The sequence below is a fragment of the Mercenaria mercenaria genome, unplaced genomic scaffold (assembly GCF_021730395.1).
Source record: "Mercenaria mercenaria strain notata unplaced genomic scaffold, MADL_Memer_1 contig_4182, whole genome shotgun sequence".
Taxonomy (NCBI): Eukaryota; Metazoa; Mollusca; class Bivalvia; order Venerida; family Veneridae; genus Mercenaria; species Mercenaria mercenaria.
In genome coordinates this window covers 55,152-76,239 of record NW_026462392.1, presented here as the reverse complement: position 1 = coordinate 76,239, position 21,088 = coordinate 55,152, and the positions used below count along the sequence as shown (strand labels likewise).

General features: G+C 35.7%; 1 protein-coding gene across 1 annotated transcript; it reads left to right on the top strand.

The window, feature by feature from the left end:
• Window positions 1-3,467: 3,467 nt before the first annotated feature.
• LOC128553679 (E3 ubiquitin-protein ligase XIAP-like) lies at window positions 3,468-17,801 on the top strand (the record flags this gene model as incomplete). Its single annotated transcript, XM_053534856.1, has 6 exons — window positions 3,468-3,582; window positions 13,230-13,514; window positions 15,622-15,812; window positions 16,334-16,484; window positions 16,618-16,821; window positions 17,341-17,801. Coding segments are annotated over 6 exons (1,143 nt in total), but the record flags the coding sequence as incomplete, so codon positions are not given.
• Between the last annotated feature and the right edge of the window lie 3,287 nt (window positions 17,802-21,088).

Genomic DNA, 21,088 nt, shown 5'->3' with positions numbered 1-21,088 from the left:
GGATGCAGCATACGGCAGGCGGCGTTTGTTGTTGTTTTTTCTACCAAAGGAGGCATGAGTTTCTGCAATGGGGACCGAAACAATGTTGCCAAACATGCCTGTATGGACACTGCAGCTGAATACATTTTCACATTTTCCTTCGTTTTCGTTGTTGTAACATGGGAAGTCGGAAGCACCGTTAGATTGTTTTGATGTCCGAAAGGAACGAAATAGTTTGACGTCAGTAGATTTTGCCTGGAAACTCTAACCCATCGTTAGGTTTCTATTTAAGTGTCTGTATGGAGAACTCCAAAGAACAATGAAGGGTTTTGTTGCCATAGTCTGCGAAAGGACGAGAATCATCGTAGTAAGGATGTTACGGATTTGTGAATTTTTACCTTTTTCAACGTGATTGTTTCTGAGGTAGATTTCACTAAATGAAAGCCTTCTGTTTCTAATATTTGCTCCTTAAGTGATGTTGATAATAATAAGACTAGATAAACAAACTTATTTGCCCAATTACGGGACTTTATACTACCTTCCACATGTGAATTGATAGCAATAAACCAACGCGGAGCTGATTCTCCGAGTGGAGTTACTGATGGGGCGACATGGCATATCGCTGCAGCAACAGTCTGGGTTGCAAGTGTTTGGCTTGTTGATGGTGTTGCTGATGATCGCACTGATACTTGATCACCAGCAGGGATAACTTTCATTATAATCAATGTCTCAACTACATGCTTTGTGACTTCCGGCCAGTTCTCTAGAATCTGAAACCGTAGGTGCTGTAGGTGGTTGTTCTGTCACCTTCAAATTGAAAATGACTTGCTGAACGACGTCGTTTTCGTCTTAGGTTGTTCTGTCACCTTCTGTGCAGGTGTCTGATTTCTTTTTCCATACGGCATGATGCCTGAAACGTAAACATGTCAGTGTAATGATTTAAAAACTGGGATTTCGTATAAAATTATGTTGCTTATCAAAACTTTCCAAGGAACCTTAACACCATAGATTCGTATGGTGTATAATTGACCGTACATTACGATCAGGTATCTGTCATAAAATTATGACAATTAGCAAAAGCTGCTAATGCCCAAGGAACACAAACACCATACAATCGTACAGTATAAAAGTCACCTAAACATTCTGGTCAAAAATGGGTCATAGTATTATGGCAATTAGTAGAAACCGCTTATACCTTAAACATTAGTTCCTGAGAGATTGTCATGAAATTATGGCTGTCCTGAAACTGCTTGAAACTCGGGTAATGCCCTTTTTAGATACCCAGTCAAATATATTATAGGTCGAGTGACAAATATGCGGTAACAGAAATTAAAATCTGCCTGTTACAGAAAAAGAAACTGCTTACCTGTTTCGTATTATACAGTTCCAACAATTAGGCCACATGAAGAAGTAAGATAATTTCCAGCCTTAACATTAATTTGTTATAATTCATGTATATATATATAAAAAGCTTTTATCTCTTATAATGAAGCACTGATGCAAATGAAAATATTACAAAAGTTAACTAAGACCTCCTATTGATAATGAGGTTATAATGTTTATTTAAATGTTGGCAATGTTTATTGTAAGTATGTATGAACCTTTTTGATTGGAAGAGCAAGTGACAAAAGATGTATTAATTGATATTATTCAGTTTTTAAAACCAAAATTACTAATAGAGCATATATAATGCTAAATGAACATTAATATGTCCGTCACAACTCTTAACACTCTTGCATGCTTACAAACTTCATATCCTTACAAAGCGAAATATGTTTGAATGTGCTAACTTATAATTTTCACAACTTTTGCCAACAAAGTATTAGCTAATTGTTTATCCTATCTCAGTTAAAAATAATAAATATAAGGAATTGCTCATATTCCCTTTAATCAAGCCACATTACTATATAAGCTTGGTAACGACTGTCATTGTGTGCAAAAAACAAATAGATATATAGCCTAGCAAGTCCTCTCATGGATTGATCCTCATTTTTTGAAACTGCTCCGAACTGATAACTGATTGTGCGGCTCCTTACATCTTCTTCGAGTACTGTACATGGCCCACATACACCATGATGTCCCGTTAAAAGTACAATCTTTGTTCAAAACATAAACAACCGCACAACGAATGTTGCGAAAATATCTCACAAATATTTTCCAGTTTGGGAACTTTACACCCTACACTGTCCAATATGCTATGCACGGAAAAGTCTGCAAGAGTGATTTCAAAATGGAATTTGCTTTTACTACTATCTGGAAATACGAGTCCTTCTTTTGATGCCGACGCGTAAGTTGCGGTAAAAACTGCATTAAGACTACATGCTTTATGTTGTATCTTGTCTAAAAAAGGCTACATAAGTTCACCATCTTCAGAACTAATAACTCGACTATGTCCTAAGACATTTGCCTATCGTCTAATAAATCATTTCCTTCTATTTGCACTATAAGGACTTGCGGACGGTGTCTTGCCACAGCAGCCTCCCACTGATGTACATGTTGTCTGTGTCTGGCTCGACCTTCACCGATCCCATGAAATTTTACTACCAGGAATGGGTCCATATTTAACAAATTGCAGACGTCCGTCCGTCATAAATAAAACTAAAGCCGATGAATATGTCAGTTGCCCAAAAGTAAAACTGACAAAATGCTAGGCCTGTTTAAGATAGATTGTTAATCTTCCTGTCCTGCCACAGGCTCAATTTTAAGACTGTTACTATGTCGAAATATCCGTTAATAAATATTAAGCAGCTGTAAATTTTGCCACTCGGTATTTCGACGTATCCTGTCTTTCAAAGTTGATGGCTATTTTATTGGTTTGTACCTTCAAATAAGTGTCCAAAATACAATTAAACTATCGAAAAATGTTTATCAAGATGTTATTGATAATAACAAGTTATCAGTAAGTGTGAGAAAGGGGAACACGTTCTCTTATTTTGGGAGAGGGGAGGGATATAGGTGTCAGAAATGTGGGTAATAGGAAATATTATGATATATAAGTGAAACTGAGAGTCTTTGAAGTACCCGATATGTTCCCCTACTTGGTTTAAGCCTTATATGAGTTGCATGAATAAGGGAGTCGCAGGTATGAAGATAAGGTTGAGACAGATTGCCATACACATTTTACGAGCGCGTTTACATTATTCGACCCAAGTGACCTTGCCCTTTTTAGACACCTGACCTTAAAATTTCAGATGTCTGCCCCTTACCAAACTCTGTGTGAAGCTTGCAATAAAACATTATATCCAATGCATGGATGAAGGCAATGGTAACGAAAATATCGCAACACCAATACCAGGGCGAGTACAGAGGCCCTTATTATTCTTTACCGAATAGCTGAACATATTTTTCTGAGATAGCGATGCAGTTTGCTAATATTAGAAATGTAATATCATGTTATCATTCTTCATTACTTAAGTCGAATACAGATAAGTAAAGTTTTACAATGAAAACTTTTACAATTATTGCACAAAGACATGCTTTTGTTACAGTTTCAGAACGATCCCATTTTAACCAGCGGCCTTGTTAACCTGCTTCCTACTGATACAGAGAGCAAGGAAGAAAGTGAGACTGGAACGAGGTTAGCCTGTTCTACAAATGATATAAGTGAGTTTTATTTATTTGTTTGTTTGGTTAGTTTAAAGTCGTATGGAGACTTTCTTGTTTGAAATGGTAATGGAAGACCTCATTAAATAATTCTATATGCTAAACGAGGTTTCGCACCAACAGCGGCAAGGAGCGCGGACTTTGTACCTGCAATAATAAAATAGAATTAGAAATAATTGAAATTGTTCCAACGTCAAAATTAGCACACAATTTATGATTATCATATATACATTTCCGGAGCCTACAGAAGCCTACTTTTTTTCAGAAAATCCTGTAATAAGCAAGTGAATGAAGTATTGCCATGCAATACAAAGTACCCTAGAAGACACCTAATTTTCTTTACTTTTACTGATATTTGTAAATGATGTATAAACAATATTACAAAACACTTGTTATACAAAAACCTACAATTGTTCATTGTTTCGTTGCATCTATAAACAAGAGTGCCAGAATGTCACAATATATGCCCGCCATAGCAATTTTCCTTACACTAGCACCAGTATTTCCACATGCAATGTTTAAATAACAGACTGGACAGGAAAAAACGTTTGTGCATGACATGTTGTCTCATCCAAGGAAATTTTTGTGCAAACTGATATTTAAATCCTGTTTTGAAAGTTATTGACCGGACTGTAAAAATTCCTATTGACATTTGATCTCCAAGTGTGACTTTGACCTAGGGTTCAGTGTGTTGCGCATGACACGTCGTGTCATCATGAGGAAAATTTATACCAGACAATACTGCAGTGCCGTGATGGATGACAGAGTTCTTGACCGGAGGGAAAAATCCCTCTTGACATTTGACTTCAAGTTTTGACCCTGAACTTTAAGCTAGGGGTCCAACTTTTGCGCATGACACATCGTCTTATCATGGGACACATTTGTGCCAAGTAACATTAAATTACCTTCATGGATTGCAGAGTTATGCACCCGACAGAAAAAAAACCCTGTTGATATTTGACCTCCAATTGTGACAATGACCTTTAAGCCACGGGTCCGGATTTTGCGCGTGACACGTCCTCCCATCATGGGAAACATTTGTGCCAAGTACATGACGGACGGACGAGAAAGCGTATTCCGTGAGCATTACCAAGCCTTGTTGTGCATATCGCCGGCATGTTCCACTTCATTGCACAAAATGGCCACCAGAGCTAAAAATAGAAAATTCTTGTCCGACTTTCACAAGTTAAACTGCTCGCTGGATTTTTACAAAACTTCACAGGAGTGATTAGTACCGAGCCTAGTTGTGCATATCGCCAGCATGTTCCGCTTCGCTGCACAAAATGACCGCTTGAGCTAAGAATAGAGAAATCTTGTCCAGCTCTCACAGGTCAAACAGCTTGCTGGATTTAGATGAAACATCACGGGAATGATCAGTACCAAGCCTAGTTGTGCAAATCGTCAGTATGTTCCGCTTCTCTGCGCAAAATGGCCACCAGAGCGAAAAAAGAGAAAACTTTCTCCGTCTTAACATGTCCAACTGATGACCGGAATTCGACGAAACTTTATATGAGTGATCAGAACCAAGCCTTGTTATGCACATCGCCGTCACGTTTCGCCTTGCTGCACAAAATGGCCACCAGAGCAAAATAATGCAAATGCTGGCTGGATTTCTAGGAAACTTCACATGAGTTATCAGTACTAAGCCTAGTTGTGCACATCGCTGGAACGTTCTGCTTTGCTGCACAAAATGGCCACCAGAGCTATATAGAAAAATTGTGTCCGGCTTTCATAGGTCAAACTGATGGCCGAATTTCGACGATACTTCACAGGTGTAATCAGTACTAATCCTAGTTGTGCATATCTCTGACAAGTTTCGCTTCGCCGCACAAAATGGCCGTCAGAATTAAAGGTATGCATAAGGTAGGGGTGACATATGTTTTTCCTGAAAAACAACACTTTCTTGTTTAATATGGCATTACACTTTATAAAAAACTTGTGAGACCAATCCTTTTTCTTTTAAATCGGCCGCCAGTGAAAACCTTAGCATTGCCCTTACACGACAGCTGCTGACAGACAGCATTCCTGCATGGTTGATCATCTATCTAAATGTTGTATACATTTTTCATTAATGATCCCATTATCTGAACTAGAAGTAAAATCATAAAAGAAGATTTTACTATCTTATTTTGTAATTTGATTTAATGATAATAGGACTAAACGTAACTAAAACAGACTTGCAGGACTCTAGCTAGTTATTTTGTAACTCCTGTAAGCCAATTTGCTTTGAACCAATCCTTTTGTGAATGGTTTCACCATATTTACACTTGAAACAAAGTTTGATAGGCACTAATTTTTTGCAACATCAATGAGATCTACTAAGATTGCAAATTACTTAAACTATTATATGAAAACTACACTACATGAACACAGTTCACGAAGAATTATCGTTATTATTTCTATTATCATCATCATCATACCAGATTTATTATAGAGCCTTTTTCATAATTAACACGTTCAAAGGGGCTTTACATAGCGAAAAGGCTGCTACATAGGGCGTTAAACCCAAAGCTCTCAGACAGCACAATATAATCGTGCGAAGTCACCAATTGTCTAGCGAAACAGTCAAGAAATGTTATATAAGAGACGAAAATTGTCGCACAAAATAACATGTGGGCATATACATGTATTTGTTTGAATACACTTTTTCATGAGTAAATCATGTGCAGATCAAGGAATTTTGGCTAGAGGGACACCAACTTTAAAGAGGGGGTCACCCATTTCAGGGAGGGTGGGGAGGTGGGGGGGTCAAGGGGGGGGGGGGTCACACCAAGTTTCAAGACCTACTTTCTTTGTAAAATGTAAGAATTAAAGGGGAAATTGACCCACAATGCCCCTTTGCCGGGCTCTGGGTCCGTGCATGTAAAAACTGGAGTAATCCCATACGGGTAACAGGAAACATCTCGCATCATCATATCATAGATCTGAAATTGTCTGATACTTCAGAAGAATTTTCCGTCTTACTAATACCATTTTATTTTTGTAATTGAATTGCAATAGTCGTATTAAGTGTCCGACAGAAACGGATTGATTTTATTTGGAAGTAAAATTACTGTCATGTCATGTGCCTCCATCCAGATTTCAGTCTTTGATGCCGAGTATGTGGACAGAGTAGATGTAAAAAGACTGAAGTTTTGACTTTCGTGATATCACATCTTCGGACGTTCAAAACTTCACTTCATACGACAAAAAGGCCCATCTTGTATAATCGATACCGCCTGGGGACACAAATATGCCGTAGAAGTTAAAGTTTGAACAAAATCTCAAAGTTTCTCAAAATCAGTTGATAACTTCATACGTCAAGGTTCTGTTCAATGTATTTAGTTAAAATCATTAGCCATACAAAACTTCATTATTCTCATACTTATTGGTAGTGTTTCGCATCAAATTTAGTCTAATTATACATATGGATAATCGAATAACTTAATGAGCAGAAATCCTGAAATTAAGCTTTTTATTTCACATAGTAATAAAGAGAAGTCTTAGGCTTACTTGATATTACATGAAAAACTTTAGTAGCAACGTCTGATATAAATACAATACACGCATATCGGTGACGTTTTACCCCAAATATATATGAGAGACGTTGAAGGGGGGGGGCGAAGGTTGAAATCTCAAACTCTCTAATATGAACTCAATCACCTACTTTAACAGGAAGGGTTTTAGATTTTTGCCTTGTACCAAATAGATGTTGCGCAACCTCAAGCTCTGTATCAACAGTGACCGATGCTGGATTCTTTGAATGCTCTTATGGAAGCTATGATTATAGGCATGAAGCAAATCATCCAAAACTTCAGTGCAGCGTCGCGTTTGTTCATGTGTGAAATATTTCGACATACGACTTTTCAGACTCCCCTGAAACTTTTCAACAATGCTCGCTTTAGTTTCAGGGTTTTCTGTTGTAAAGAAATGAATATGTTTTGACTTTAACGACTTTTAAAATCTTTGTTTTTGAATTCAGACCCTTTGTCAGTTTGCAAGGACTTAAGAGAGCGACCCAAAGTTTTAAGAAAGAACGCTTGGATCAAAGTTTGACCCGTTTTATTGTAAATTGGTATAACCCAAGCATATTTCGAAAACACATCTATCACACAGAGTAAAGATCGATATTGATCGTTGTCTTTCAATAACCTTTGTAAATCAGCTAAATCCGCTTGCCACTGGATATCAATACCCTCTACACGAGTTTTCGCCTTCTAAATTGTCGTTGAATAGGTTTGTTTGAAGTGTATGTTTTTTTTGAAGCCAAGTTCTGACTTTATTTAAAAATATAGATGGTTTATGTTTTTGTACCGCCAAGTATAATTTTTGAACTCCCGCAAAACCAGCAGGATGTTAAGGATCGTTATAAATCTTAGAGAGTTTTTTATTCAATTTACTATCCATGTTAATATACTACCCAAGTCTGAGACCCAGAAGGTTGAGGTTCTCGTTTTATAACTTTTTCTTGAGAAAGAGGAGGTGTTGGTGATAGGTATGTACTTGTTTAAAAAATAATCTTCATCGTCTTCGTCTAATTCACCACCTGAAGCGTGTCTTTGCATCCATGACCAACGCTGTCTGTTCCCTATAAATTCCAGCGGTACATTTATTTCTCTTAGACTTCTTGAAAAGTGTTCCCATCCTCTTGGATTTGAACCTTTTTTCCGATGGCGTAGAACATCATTTAATAAATCTTCATGTTAGATCCAGCAATTGGTTTTCCTATGATTTCTAAATTTCCTTGGGCATTTCAACTCATGTAAGAACATGTAAGAATGGTCTTCCAACATTTCAAGAAGTAGTTTTGCTTTACGACGCATAGTTACTAGAACACTACCTATAATACGATCACGCAAAGTCAATGGCTTTTTCTCTGCTTTTTCTGCCTGAAGTTTTTGAACCTTTGATGATGATGGTTGTACTGCTTTTTTATGAGCCAATTGAAATTTTTTGTAACGTTTGTCCATACAATTGAGCGTTTTCACTTTCCGCTAGATGATCGTGTTGAAGGACGGAATTCATTTCTTTCTGAAGTTCAGATTTTGAGTGACTTGTGGATCTGGAGAAAGCTATGCACGTTTCCATGCTTTCCAACGATTCATTTCTTCCAGAATTTGAAGCCATCTTCTTCATATATTATTCATTAATTCTGTTAGTTTTTTATCGAGCACAGGTGCTAGCGCTAAAGCTAATATTGATGAAAAACCACATTTCTGATTTAAAATGTTTTTTTTTTTCTGAATGGGTACCCTTTTGTTTCCAATGATGGTTTAGGCGTAACACGCTTTTGAGACGCTGATAGTGAAATATTTCCTTTTAAAACATTGTGGCAACACTCAGACACACAATGGATGACTTCTTTTGGAGCATGTTGAATGTTTTTCTTTCTAAAATTTGGTGTCGTTTGACCAAGAGCAACAACCATGGGTCCATGTCAAGCGAACCTTGTGTTTTTTGCACGTTTTGTTTTTCCTGCCATATCCTTCAAAGGTTTATATGTAAACTAAATCGTGAGTTGTTGTGTTTACCCTTTATATAGATGAAAAAGTAATACTCTAGTTCAAATGTGAAAATCTAGCAATCAAATTACTGGGAGATCCATACCTTGCAAATCTAGCATAAGTGTCAGCCCATTTTCACTATCTTCATATATCGTGCAATTAGAAATTCTTTTAAAAAGTTTCATCAGCCACTCGTGAATAATTTCTCGTTGAAATTCCACACCTTTTGGAGACATTTGTACAAGATATTTATAAACCATAGCACCTATTTCTGGTGGTAAATATAAACCCACGTCTACTTGTAAGCAAGCCATCTTTCAAAGTGTTTCAATCATTTTCTATGTTGATGGTTCTGATGAAGTCAGAAAGATTTAGACTGTCGGAGCCAGATCCTTATATCCATTAGAATGGATCCAAATCTATTTCTTCCATTCAACCTGTTATGATGGATTGCATTTGAATTCCAAATATCCATTCCAATACCCCAAATATTGTCTCGTTGGTTGGCCTCTACTAGGATTTTATACCCCGTGGCTAGAAGATTTGTTAGATTTTCATTCTGTGTGAATTTCAGCCAGTTTGCTTTGAAAAGCACTTCTGTAGATTGTTGATCCCATTGTTTCGCATTAAAATTCTTTGACTTCATATTTCCCAAAAGTTTCATCTCGTAAGGACTTGTTGCCTTCATGATACACATAGCACAATCCTTTTCTTGACATTGCAGCATTTTTCTAAATTGAAAATATTGCTGACTACATATATAAACCGCACTGTTGTCAGTAAAATTTAATTTGTACATGTACCTGAAAGGAGTTTACCTTCCATAAAAGAATATCATGTCCTCTGTAACCCTTCATTGTATCCGTTTGTCTTAAGTAATAACTTAACTTCGTCTGTTGTTGTTAATACCATTTTCATTTAATTAAGAAAATACCAAGCTTTATCAATACAACATTCTGGTTCATTTAAAAATGCCCAACGTTTTTATATGAAAAAGTACCATCATTTTCCCATCAATATATATGTAAAAGCACTCTTTGACTATCAGTAACGAAAACTGTCCAGTCCGTCCTGTTAACAGCTACAAGGTTTATGTTAGCTTCTCCTTCTTCTACTGCCTTTGTTACAAAGGCTTTAAAATGTTGAAAGGTGTCAGGTTCATTTAACCATGCACGTATCTGACACTTTGATCTCAACCGTTTTTGCTTAGATGTAATATGAAATAAAACCATAGCATACAGTTCAAAATCTAGAATATGTTATAGAGAAATCCAAGGTGTTTCTACAAAATCTTGATAAATCCGTTGACATATATCTGGAGAAAGCACACCCGACTCCTTTGATGTCATGCTTATGAATGAATGTACGCGTATGGTACAGTCCTATATAGATCAACTACTACCCGTCTGGTATATACGCAAAGTCTTTGTCTGTGGTTCTCTGGTTACTTTCTGTCTTTGTGTCTTCGAATACGTGGCAGATAATTTATCACCTTGGAGAAGTTTTCTCTGTCTTTCATACAATCTACCATTGTGGTGAAACTGACCTTTTGTGTTGTATCGTTATCTAAAGTGATTCCTTTCACTTTTCAATTTGTATGTCTCTCCCCACCTACTATATATTCGTAGCCGTAGTTTTTAGGTCCTAAAGCAACGTATGTAACAATTGTACCTTCATGCACCTCATAATTCCATTTTCCTAGACGGAAGTCCATGTACCAACCTAGGCTCGATCATCAGCTACGCGCTGATTTGTCCAGCGCACTTTTCTCTCGTTCGTTGTACGAGCACTTTAGAGACTAGTGTAAGGAGGTCAATCCGTTTTTTTGTAACATTTTCAGTAGATCAATCCTGTTTCGTGATATAAATAGATAATCATGACCTACTTAGCTCATTTTCCTTTTACCATTCATCATGGATAACTTTGATGATGTACTGACGGCAGCGGCAAATTCAGCACAATTACCTGTTTCATTTGATTACGAGCAGATACAGGAAATGGTACCCTAATTTATCAGGAAATGGTACTCCAATTTATGGTTCCTACCAAACTACATTTACATCACCACCGTGACAAATACAACAGCAAATTCAGACGAAAAGTCTTTACCATCAACAAGGACAGCAACAGCGTCAATTCCGATTGCAACAGCAACAACAGCATCAGCAGCAGCAACAACAGCAGCAAGAAGAGAAAAAATCAGAATAAAGGAGAATAAAAGTAATAGACGATATGTATTGCAAGCATTAATACAGTTGATAGTGTTAAAAACAAGAAGGATTTACAGATAAAAGCATTTTAAAAACAGGTCTATTATGTTAAGAATTGTGTGCAAATTTGGTCACATCCTGCTTAAACTGGTTCAGGGTGGGGACTTGCACAAGTTGTGCTGGAAGGGAATTCCAAAGTACTATGGTGGCTGGAAAAAAGAGTACTTATAGTAATTACAGGGAGTGAGGATTTGGGTATAGGAGTGTGTATGCATATGTCCTGTTAGACGGAACTGGGGCTTACATAGGGAGGAATTGGTACAGCAACCACGTTATGTAGAACATCACATGAGAGCGTTTGCATGATGTGAAGTTTTTCGATGTTGGCCTACACGAGTTGAACTTTTCTGGGTGTTGTGGCTGCAGTAAGTGCATTCTGGTACTGTACTATGTGCTTTGCCTGTATTCGTCTGATTGGAGATCTGATTACTCAGAAAATAGCATCAGTTACCCTGGTGAGAAGTAGGTCTACAATGACACTTTTGTTTATTTGATCTTTCTCTGATAAGCGCAGTTAACAGCTTATTCTAGTCTGATTTAACTTATTCCACAATGAACCATGATTGACGGTATCAAGCCAACCCTTCTGGTAGTCAATAAACGTGCAGAAACGTGCAAAAAGGTTTGGATTTATTGGCTAATACGTTTTGAATAACTGTATGTAATAGAAATATAGCGTCAGTCGTAGAACTCTTACCACGAAAACCAAATTAAAATCAATTAAAATATGCTCCTCTTAATAAACAGCACTGTATTTTCATTTGTCTCCATTAGAACAAATCTACATTGATTTGACAAGGGCTACAGATAAAACTGTTCTGATTAAATAGAAACATCAACTTCTACTTGATACTACGTTATAGTTTCGTAACATTGCGTACTTTTGTCGATATATCGATTAAACAATATATAGATATATACGTGAAAATCTATTTTGGAATTTCCCTCATAGTATAAATATACAAATTTCATGATCACACTGACACAAAACAAACCGCTGGATCTATTTTGTACATGTATACATACAGTCAGCTTCATACTAGTATCATAATTTCAATAAGCAATTGAAAAAAGTTAATATTCCGTGCTAGTTCATACCTTAATATCATGTTTTAGAAGCGAACGAGTGTTCTTAGCCTCATAATGAAATACAAACTTTTGCTGTTTCTTAATACAAAATATCGTAGAAATGTCACATGGATGTTGTCTTTGCTTAAATTTTTTTATCTTCATATAGATTTTATCAAATCCGCAATAGCAAGTGCAAGGACAAACTTGCCTGTCTAGAAAAATCATTTAGGAATTTTTCGCTGAAAAGGAAACATTTGTTTTCTCTGGAATGGTTTTACTATTTATGTAGCTGTAGTTATGTTATTCTGAGGTCAGTAAGTTAAAGGTGAAGGTCGCAGTGAACAAATACATTTAAGCATTTTCAGTATAATAACTTGAGAACGCTTGAGCCTAGGATCACGAAACGTGATAGCGTGATTGGTCATGACCTTTTGATGTTAAGGTCAGTAGGTTAAAGGTCAAGGTCACATTGAAGTAGAACAGTTTGAAGGTAGAACGTTTATTGCCAAAAAATTAGAGAATGCTTTGGTTTCAGATCACATTTGAAACAGAGGTCACTTATCACTTGTAAATGACCCATAATTATTGATCTGAGGTCAGTACGTCAATTTTGGCCAGGCTACTAAATAACTTCTATTCCTTGTGTAGTTACTGAATTCACCAAGGGAGAAGGGGTGCATGTCGTGTTCTACTAGCTCTTGTTCTGTCTAAAGTCGGATTTTGCTCCTAGTTCTTAACCCAAAATCAAACCTCAAAACATTTCCAGTAGAAAGTGCAGTCTCTTCTTCTTTGCGACTAACACAAGCTCGTTTTAATTTCTCAGGGAAAGGAGAAGCTGCCGTTTGCTCTTGCTGTATATTAAAGAATGGAAAAAGGACAAATAATGAATATGATATTGGATTACATAAAAAACTTTCACCAAAACTTGGAGAGAGAACTGAATATCGTCCGACAGAAGAGATTCAGTATTTCCCTGGAATAACAAACGAACAACCAAAGCATCCCGATTTTGCCACAAGGAGCGCAAGACTGTCTTCATTTTCGCATTGGACATTGGGTCAAATGATAACACCGGAAAATTTAGCAGAAGCAGGATTTTTCTCTTCTGGTACGTTATTTTTTTAATACTATTTTAAAAGCTACCAGTTCATAATTTTAGAGGTATGCATAACCAGATTAAATTTCATTAAAATTTCTATAAATATAATTGACATGTGAAATATTTGCTCAGTATCTCTGTGTGATTCAAGAACCATCTCTATGGTGAGAAAAGCGTCGGAGACGGGTTTGAAACGATATTGCAAAAGTTGATTCTACTTACATTTGATACCGCTTTTAATTTGTTTATTATGTCTAAAATATATCAAATTCTGTTTGAAATTGTGAACGAGTAGCTTAAAGATTACACTTGTAAACATTCTAAGATAAGTACAACCAATAAGGCACCAGGAACGTTTACAAATTGCAATGCTAGTTCATTTATCATCTGATTTATAAAAAAAAACACAAAAAAACACCTGTCTGATTTATTAGAAGACAACGCTTCTTATATTTAAAACTACGGTGATGATGCCAATGGCTTAATCACTTGCCTTCCCTTATATTATATCTAAAATATTTATTATCTGTTATGAATCCGAATTAAGGCAAGATTAAAATAAATCTATGAATCAAATATGCATGTTAAAAAAAGGGAAATACTTTGATTACAGAAATATGATATATACTCACAAATGAAAGAAAATGAGCAACAAAAGACGTCTAGAGGAATATATATTCTTTTCCCATCTGTCAGTCTATTTGTATGTTTATAGACATGAAATATTTCATATATTAAAGTTATTTCATTGACAGAAACATGTTATTATATATTCTAGCATAAAACTGCTGTTTTTGTCACTTTTCGGGGGTGTTTTAACAGGAGAGAAAACGTGTGTTAACAGAGAGATTCTCGCGCTCGCGTGCTGTTATAACACCTTTTTATATTTGCGGGTTCCGTGGCAAAGCGTAAACGTCATTCGGCCCCAAAACGGATAATTCAAAACGAAATGACGTCAACGTTAAAAATAACTTAGACATTCCCGCGCATTTGGTGGAAAATTAATGACGTTCAGAGACATGTTATCCATTTATCAGCGGTTTCTATGCGTTTTATGCTAGAATAGCGTTAGCGCATGTTCATTTCGTGTTATAACATTTGCAGAATCCCTCGGGATTTTTTAGTAAATTTAGAAAATTTAGTAGCTGCCGGATTTTTCTACACAGGTATTGTTGTTCCATTTGTATTTATTTTCATATTCCAAAACAAAAAGAAGTGGCATACATCAATAACAAGCTCATTGTCGCTTCATAAATAGTTCTTAGTATATCGTTTCAGCAAACATAGACATTACTTACTGGCCGGTTGTTGCACGGTATGAAACCTGTCGGAGATTTACTAATATATAATATGTTATTGCAAAAATGGTACATTAGATAAGTATAATGTTTCCAAATATCTTGGTGAAAATGTTTTTTCTTCTATTTTTACAAGCAGAAGTATAAATAATTTTACTATATACATTAATGTCGCGTAGGACAAAAACAAAAATTATGACCTGAACATGTTATGAGAAGGTAAAATGAACTGTTGCGAACTTTCATATTTCTGTTGAATAAATATTTCAGTGCTAACATAAACTTGTATCTGTACTAAGGAAGAATCTGTTATTGGTACCGCCCAACAATTAGCCGTTATTAATCGCCTTCTTTCAATTTACTCACAAACAAAAACATAAAACGTTGGTTATTCATTTCTAAATGTAAATTGCAAGATAAATGTGACGGTGTGTGTAGAATGAAAATTGCTTATTTGAATAAGATTTAACCTATCTTATTTCGAATAATAGATTGTCGATATAAATAAGTCGACTTACCACAAATATTTGACTTCACCTTCTCACAAGAAATGCGTACATGAATGTAGACACTTTGCATGCTAATACTTTATGAAGGACATAAAAGGAATTTCATGATTCTACTTGACAGTATTTTAGAAAATCACGGTTGCAATAACATTAACGGTAGGCAAGAAAAATAATGTATCACGTCTACCGGAGTAAGGCAGGTGTTTTTCCAACCCTAGTGTTCGACTGCCCCTCGGGATTTGGAATACCCCCATCTTGTACATGCAGGTATTTAAGATCCTTATACGTTCTTCGGACTTTTATTTGCAGGTACTAAGGACAATGTCAAGTGCTTCTTTTGTGGTGGTGAGCTTCAGGATTGGAAACTAGGAGATAACCCATGGATTGAGCATGCTAGATGGTTTCCCAACTGCGCGTATGTTAAACAATGCAAAGGAGTGGAGTTTGTTAACTTTTGTCAAACAACAAATGTTGATTATCTGCCACAGAGTCAAGCGGAGGTACTTTTAAAAAAAATAGTTATATTGTTATCATGTCATATTACGTTTGAATTTTCTATGCAATTTTTAAAAAAACTGTTTCTACATTTTGGCCAGTTTCGAAATATTATAACTCCGTTATGATAAGTTTATAAATGATAAAAATAGAACCAGTTTTTAATTAAATCTTGTTTATACTGTATTAAATGACAAATATATCATTGTTCAGTATTTTACTAAGCCCTCGTGAAATGTATGTTAAGTTAAACACTGGTCCAGGAAAGGGTTATAATGCTTTAGTTTCGTGTTGGTATAAAATAAATTCAGCCTAAATTTATATGATACAGAATATCGAATTATACTGATTTATGGTATTTGATGTAGATCTATCAGAGACTCTAACAAGTGTTTTAATAATTGTTGATATTTTCATATTTATTCAAATGTTTGTAATATATCAAAACTTACCTACTTCATCAGGCAAATAGACCAATTTAAATTCGTTGATAACCTAGTGTTGAAGTCAAATGTTACAATTTCAGGAAATACATGGGTCCAGTTTGAATCAAACAAACGAGGTGCACGACCAGAGCATCAAAGATTTAAACAGTGTTGCTGCTAAATTGGTTCTTAACATGGGGTACACTCAAGAACTTGTCGAAAAATCTATTAAGCACACAAGGGAACATTGCAGTAAGTATTTTGCTAATAAAATGAGAACATTCAGACATTTAGGAAGAACATAAAACAGAAACTAAATTGTATATTTAGCCTTAATGTATTTTTATATGACTATTATCATTTTTCAACATTTACTTTATTCCAGACGACACAGATCTGAAAGCACAACAACTTCTAGATTACCTCCTAGACTGCAGTGACAATGAGAGGTCGACAAATCCCCAAAACACATGGTCTAGTAATCCCTTAGGTTGTGACAGTGTCAGCCAATCACAAACACCAACATGTAGTTTGACTGATGACAATAGGAGTTTAGACAAAGTGACAGGAAATATTGCTCCTGCAGGTGGTATGTGAAGTTCATCTATACATTTTATTCATGAAATTGAATGTATAAAATTTACCCTTCTGGTTTTCTGCCTACGCGAGTCTATTGTTCCCTGATAAACTTTGAATAAATTATGTAGGTGGTTATCCTAAGTGTTTCGCACAGCTGCAACTTTTGGCGGCTATCTTGTCAGCCATCTTGGATTTCTCGAAGGACACCACGAGACTATTTCCATTGATTTTCTTGCACACTACTGTACAAAGATTTTTAGAGGACTCTCATGCACACAGAACCCTCTCATGCACTGTTATTTATTTGTTACAGATGTTTCATTTTCATGTATTTATCATAAAGTACAATGGTTTACAACTTAGTACCTGTGGAAGACACAAATAACACTTTTGTTTTGCAATGGCATCTAGGATTATCATACGCTTTGTATACATATGAAGTAAATTAAATTGAAAATTGTTTTTGAACGTGACTGCAAAGAAATACTAAACAAAACTACTATGTAACAACATTGTTTTATTTTTTCAGAAAGATATTCTCTAGAAGAAGAAAACAGACATCTGAAAGAACAGTTGATGTGCAAAATATGTATGGACAAAGATGCAACAGTTGTGTTTCTCCCATGTGGTCACATGGTTTCTTGTGTTGAGTGTGCGCATGCGTTGAGAAAATGTGCAGTTTGTTGTTCAGTTATTCAAATAACTGTGCGAACATATCCCGCGTAATAATTGCAACGCTGTAATTTACTTTGGATAATCTACTTCCATCGTATGTTTGTTGTTAATTAAATAATCAAGGCATTCGATTGGTTTGTCGGTTTCGCAGGAATTGAATGGCCGAGTGGTTAAATATCAAACATCTGAACTATGAACCGTGGTAAATTATAAACCCCACGAAGGTCTTGATTGTTCACATTCTCACATGCTCATTGAAATATGAGTATGTTGGAATTCATTTATTTGAGTAGAAAGGAATCGGACTTCATATGACTTCATCATAATTGACGTCTTAATGCTCTCTTACCGGTCCGCGCGTCAGCCTTTGTTTATCTCGGAATATACATGGCTTGATGTTCTTTGTTTAACCTGGCATTCAAATGGAGGCATGTTAGAATAAAGACATGTAGTTCTACTTTCAGCTGCAAAGTTATAATTATACATGTGTAATGAAAAGGGAGTTTTATCATTTATCAAGGATTAGAAAAATGAAGAATTGTACTGAGAAACATTCTGGAAATTAAAGAAATGTATTTTCAACAAATCTATTTTTCATAACGATGACTTTTTATCATGATTTAAATTTTTAGTATGTATGTACAAGGGAATTTCAGATTTCAGCTAGGTACGATTTTCATTCATTTTTTTATCTTTTTTATATTTGTCTGAGTTATCCTGAATGTATGATTGTACCATAAACATATGTTCTCTTTATGGCTGTTTCTTAATTATTGCATACGCTTTGGCAGAAGTTTGTATATGAATGAAATCATTACAAGAAAATATAATTGAAACATTGTGTCATTTCACATATGTGTCGATTTTTACTTAGTTTCATTGTATTTCCATCATTCGTACAATAATTCGTTTAAGACACTGATTCTGCTACGTGGCCTATGGGGATGATAAAGTCTGCGTATTGGCTGTAAGGGCCAATATACAAGACTAGACCATTGATAGACTACCTTCTGTTTTAATTAACGATTTTAATGGTTGCTAAATATCAATTGTTTATTTTCTCGTATATCTCTAGAACTCTAAGTAATTAAACTATCGACTTACTACAAAAATGCATAATCACTAGTACTGGTAATGTTTGCTATTTATAATACTGCCTAAATTAATGAATGACATTCCTTTGAGTTGTAAAACTGTCTACGCATGAAATACTCGATATTCACATGCAGCACCGATCAATTCTCTAATAAAAACCTATCCCGTTATTTAAACAGGATATAAATACAAATGTTTTCAAAACTGTTCTATGTTTAAAATGTTTCATTCTTCTTGAGTTTTTATTATCATTGATATTACATTTCATTATAATATATGAACTACTTCTCGAAGCGAAGTGATATAATACAGGTGCGTATCAAGCGCTCTTTAGCATTGCCTTAACCCACCCGAAATAGACATCCATTTCAGATATTAAATCTTTTTGTCAAAAATTAAACTAAATGTAATTTGGTTTTTGGTTTTCCTTACCGTCTAATAGTAAATGTACCCCTACTCGCGATCAGTAGTATTGAGTGTATGTTTATTTTACTCAACGTTGAAATTCTTGTTTCATGTTATGTCATTTTTATTTGTATTTGTATTTTTACCTGTACCGGAACCATTCAAATTTTTGTGTTATATCAGCATTGTTTTATACTCCTCTTGTTGTATTGAAAAAATGCCTGGGTGAAATAAAAGATATGTTCTGTTCTGTTCTGTTTATCATAATAGGCTACTGTTTAGCTACTGTGCAGTACATAGATTGCATGTGATATTTCTCTCCTTTATAGCAAACCAGTTCTCACTTTTATAATGAGTTTAGAAAGCCTGATTAAATTAGGGCTAAACAAACAAAGTGATAAAATACAACCCTATTTTTTTAATAAATCAAGTTTTATTACAATAATATCTCATTATTGCTGGATTTTTATTGGAAATAAAAGAAAATGCATTCAGGCACCTTTAAATCATGTGTATTTTGAACAATGATGTCTTTGATTGCTGGATTTTATTATAAATGAAAGAAAATGTATTTAGGCCACACACGGGGAACTATATATTCCAAAATAACAGTTCTTATACTATAATCAGAATTTTCTGATATTAATAAAGAGTTCACATAACACATTTCATAGTGATCAAGATCATAATAACTGAATAAAAAAATCTTGCAATTTCTCTGATTTAGTTTTAAAAAATTATTTTATTAATCCCCCGCCACAAGTGGTGGCGGTGGGGGTGTGGGGGTTATAGGAATGGTCTCCGTCCGTCCTTCCGTCCGTCTTTCTGTCCTTTTGTCCCTCTGTCCGTAACACTTTCGTGTCCGATCCATATCTCCTAAACCCCTTGAAGGATTTTCATGAAACTTGGGTCAAATGATCACCTCATCAAGACAATGTGCAGAACCCGTAAGTCAGCCTTGTCCACTCAAGGTCAAGGTCACAACTCAAGGTCAAAGGTTTGAGCCTTCCATTTTGTGTCCGCGCTATATCTCCTAAACCACTTTAAGGAATTTTATAAAACTTTGGCCAAATGATAACCCCATCAAGATAATGTGCAGAACCCATTAGTCAGCCATGCCGGCTCAAGGTCAAGGTCACAACTTAGGGTCAAATGTTTGAGCCTTCCATTTTGTGTCCGCTCTATATCTCCTAAATCCCTTGAAAGATTTTCATCAAACTTGGGTCAAATGATCACCTTATCAAGGCAATGTGCAGAACTCATGAGACAGCCATGTCGGCTCAAGGTCAAGATCAAGGCCGCAACTGAAGGTCAAAGGTCTGAGCCTTCCATTTTGTGTCTGCTCTGTATCTCCATATTCCCTTGAAGGATTCATTTGAAACTTGGGTCAAATGATCACCTCATCAAGGCGATGTGCAAAACTCATGAGTCAGCCATGCTGGCTCAAGGTCAAGGTCACAACTCAAGGTCAAACGTTTGAGCCTTCCATTTTGTGTCCACTCTATATCTCTTAAACCTCTTGAAGGAATTTTATAAAACTTGGGTCAAATGATCACCTCATCAAAACAATGTGCAGAACTTATGAGTCAGCCATGTCGGCTCAAGGTTAAGGTCATAACTTAGGGTCAAATGTTTGAGCCTTCCATTTTGTGTCCACTCTGTATCTCCTAAACCCCTCGAAGGATTTTCATCAAACTTGGGTCAAATGATCACCTCATCAAGAACTCAAGAGTCAGCTATGTCAACTCAATGTCAAGGTCACAACTCAATGTCAAAGGTTTGAGCTCTGTATCTCCTTAACGCCTTGAAAGATTTTTATGGAACTTGGGTCAAATGATCACCTCATCAAGACGTTGTGCAGAATTCATGAGTCAGCCACGTCAGTTCAAAGTCAAGGTCACAGCTAAAGGTCAAAGGTTTACCTTTTCACTATCCATAGCAGTGGCGGAGGATTTAGCTGTCTTTCAGACTGCCTTGTTTTTTATTAAATAAAGGTGAGAGTTTTCTAAACGGGTGAGAATTGCTTTGCTGTAAGAGTTATAATTTAATTGGTCAGGACATTACTCAACATGACTGAGCAATTACAATTAGTATATTATAAA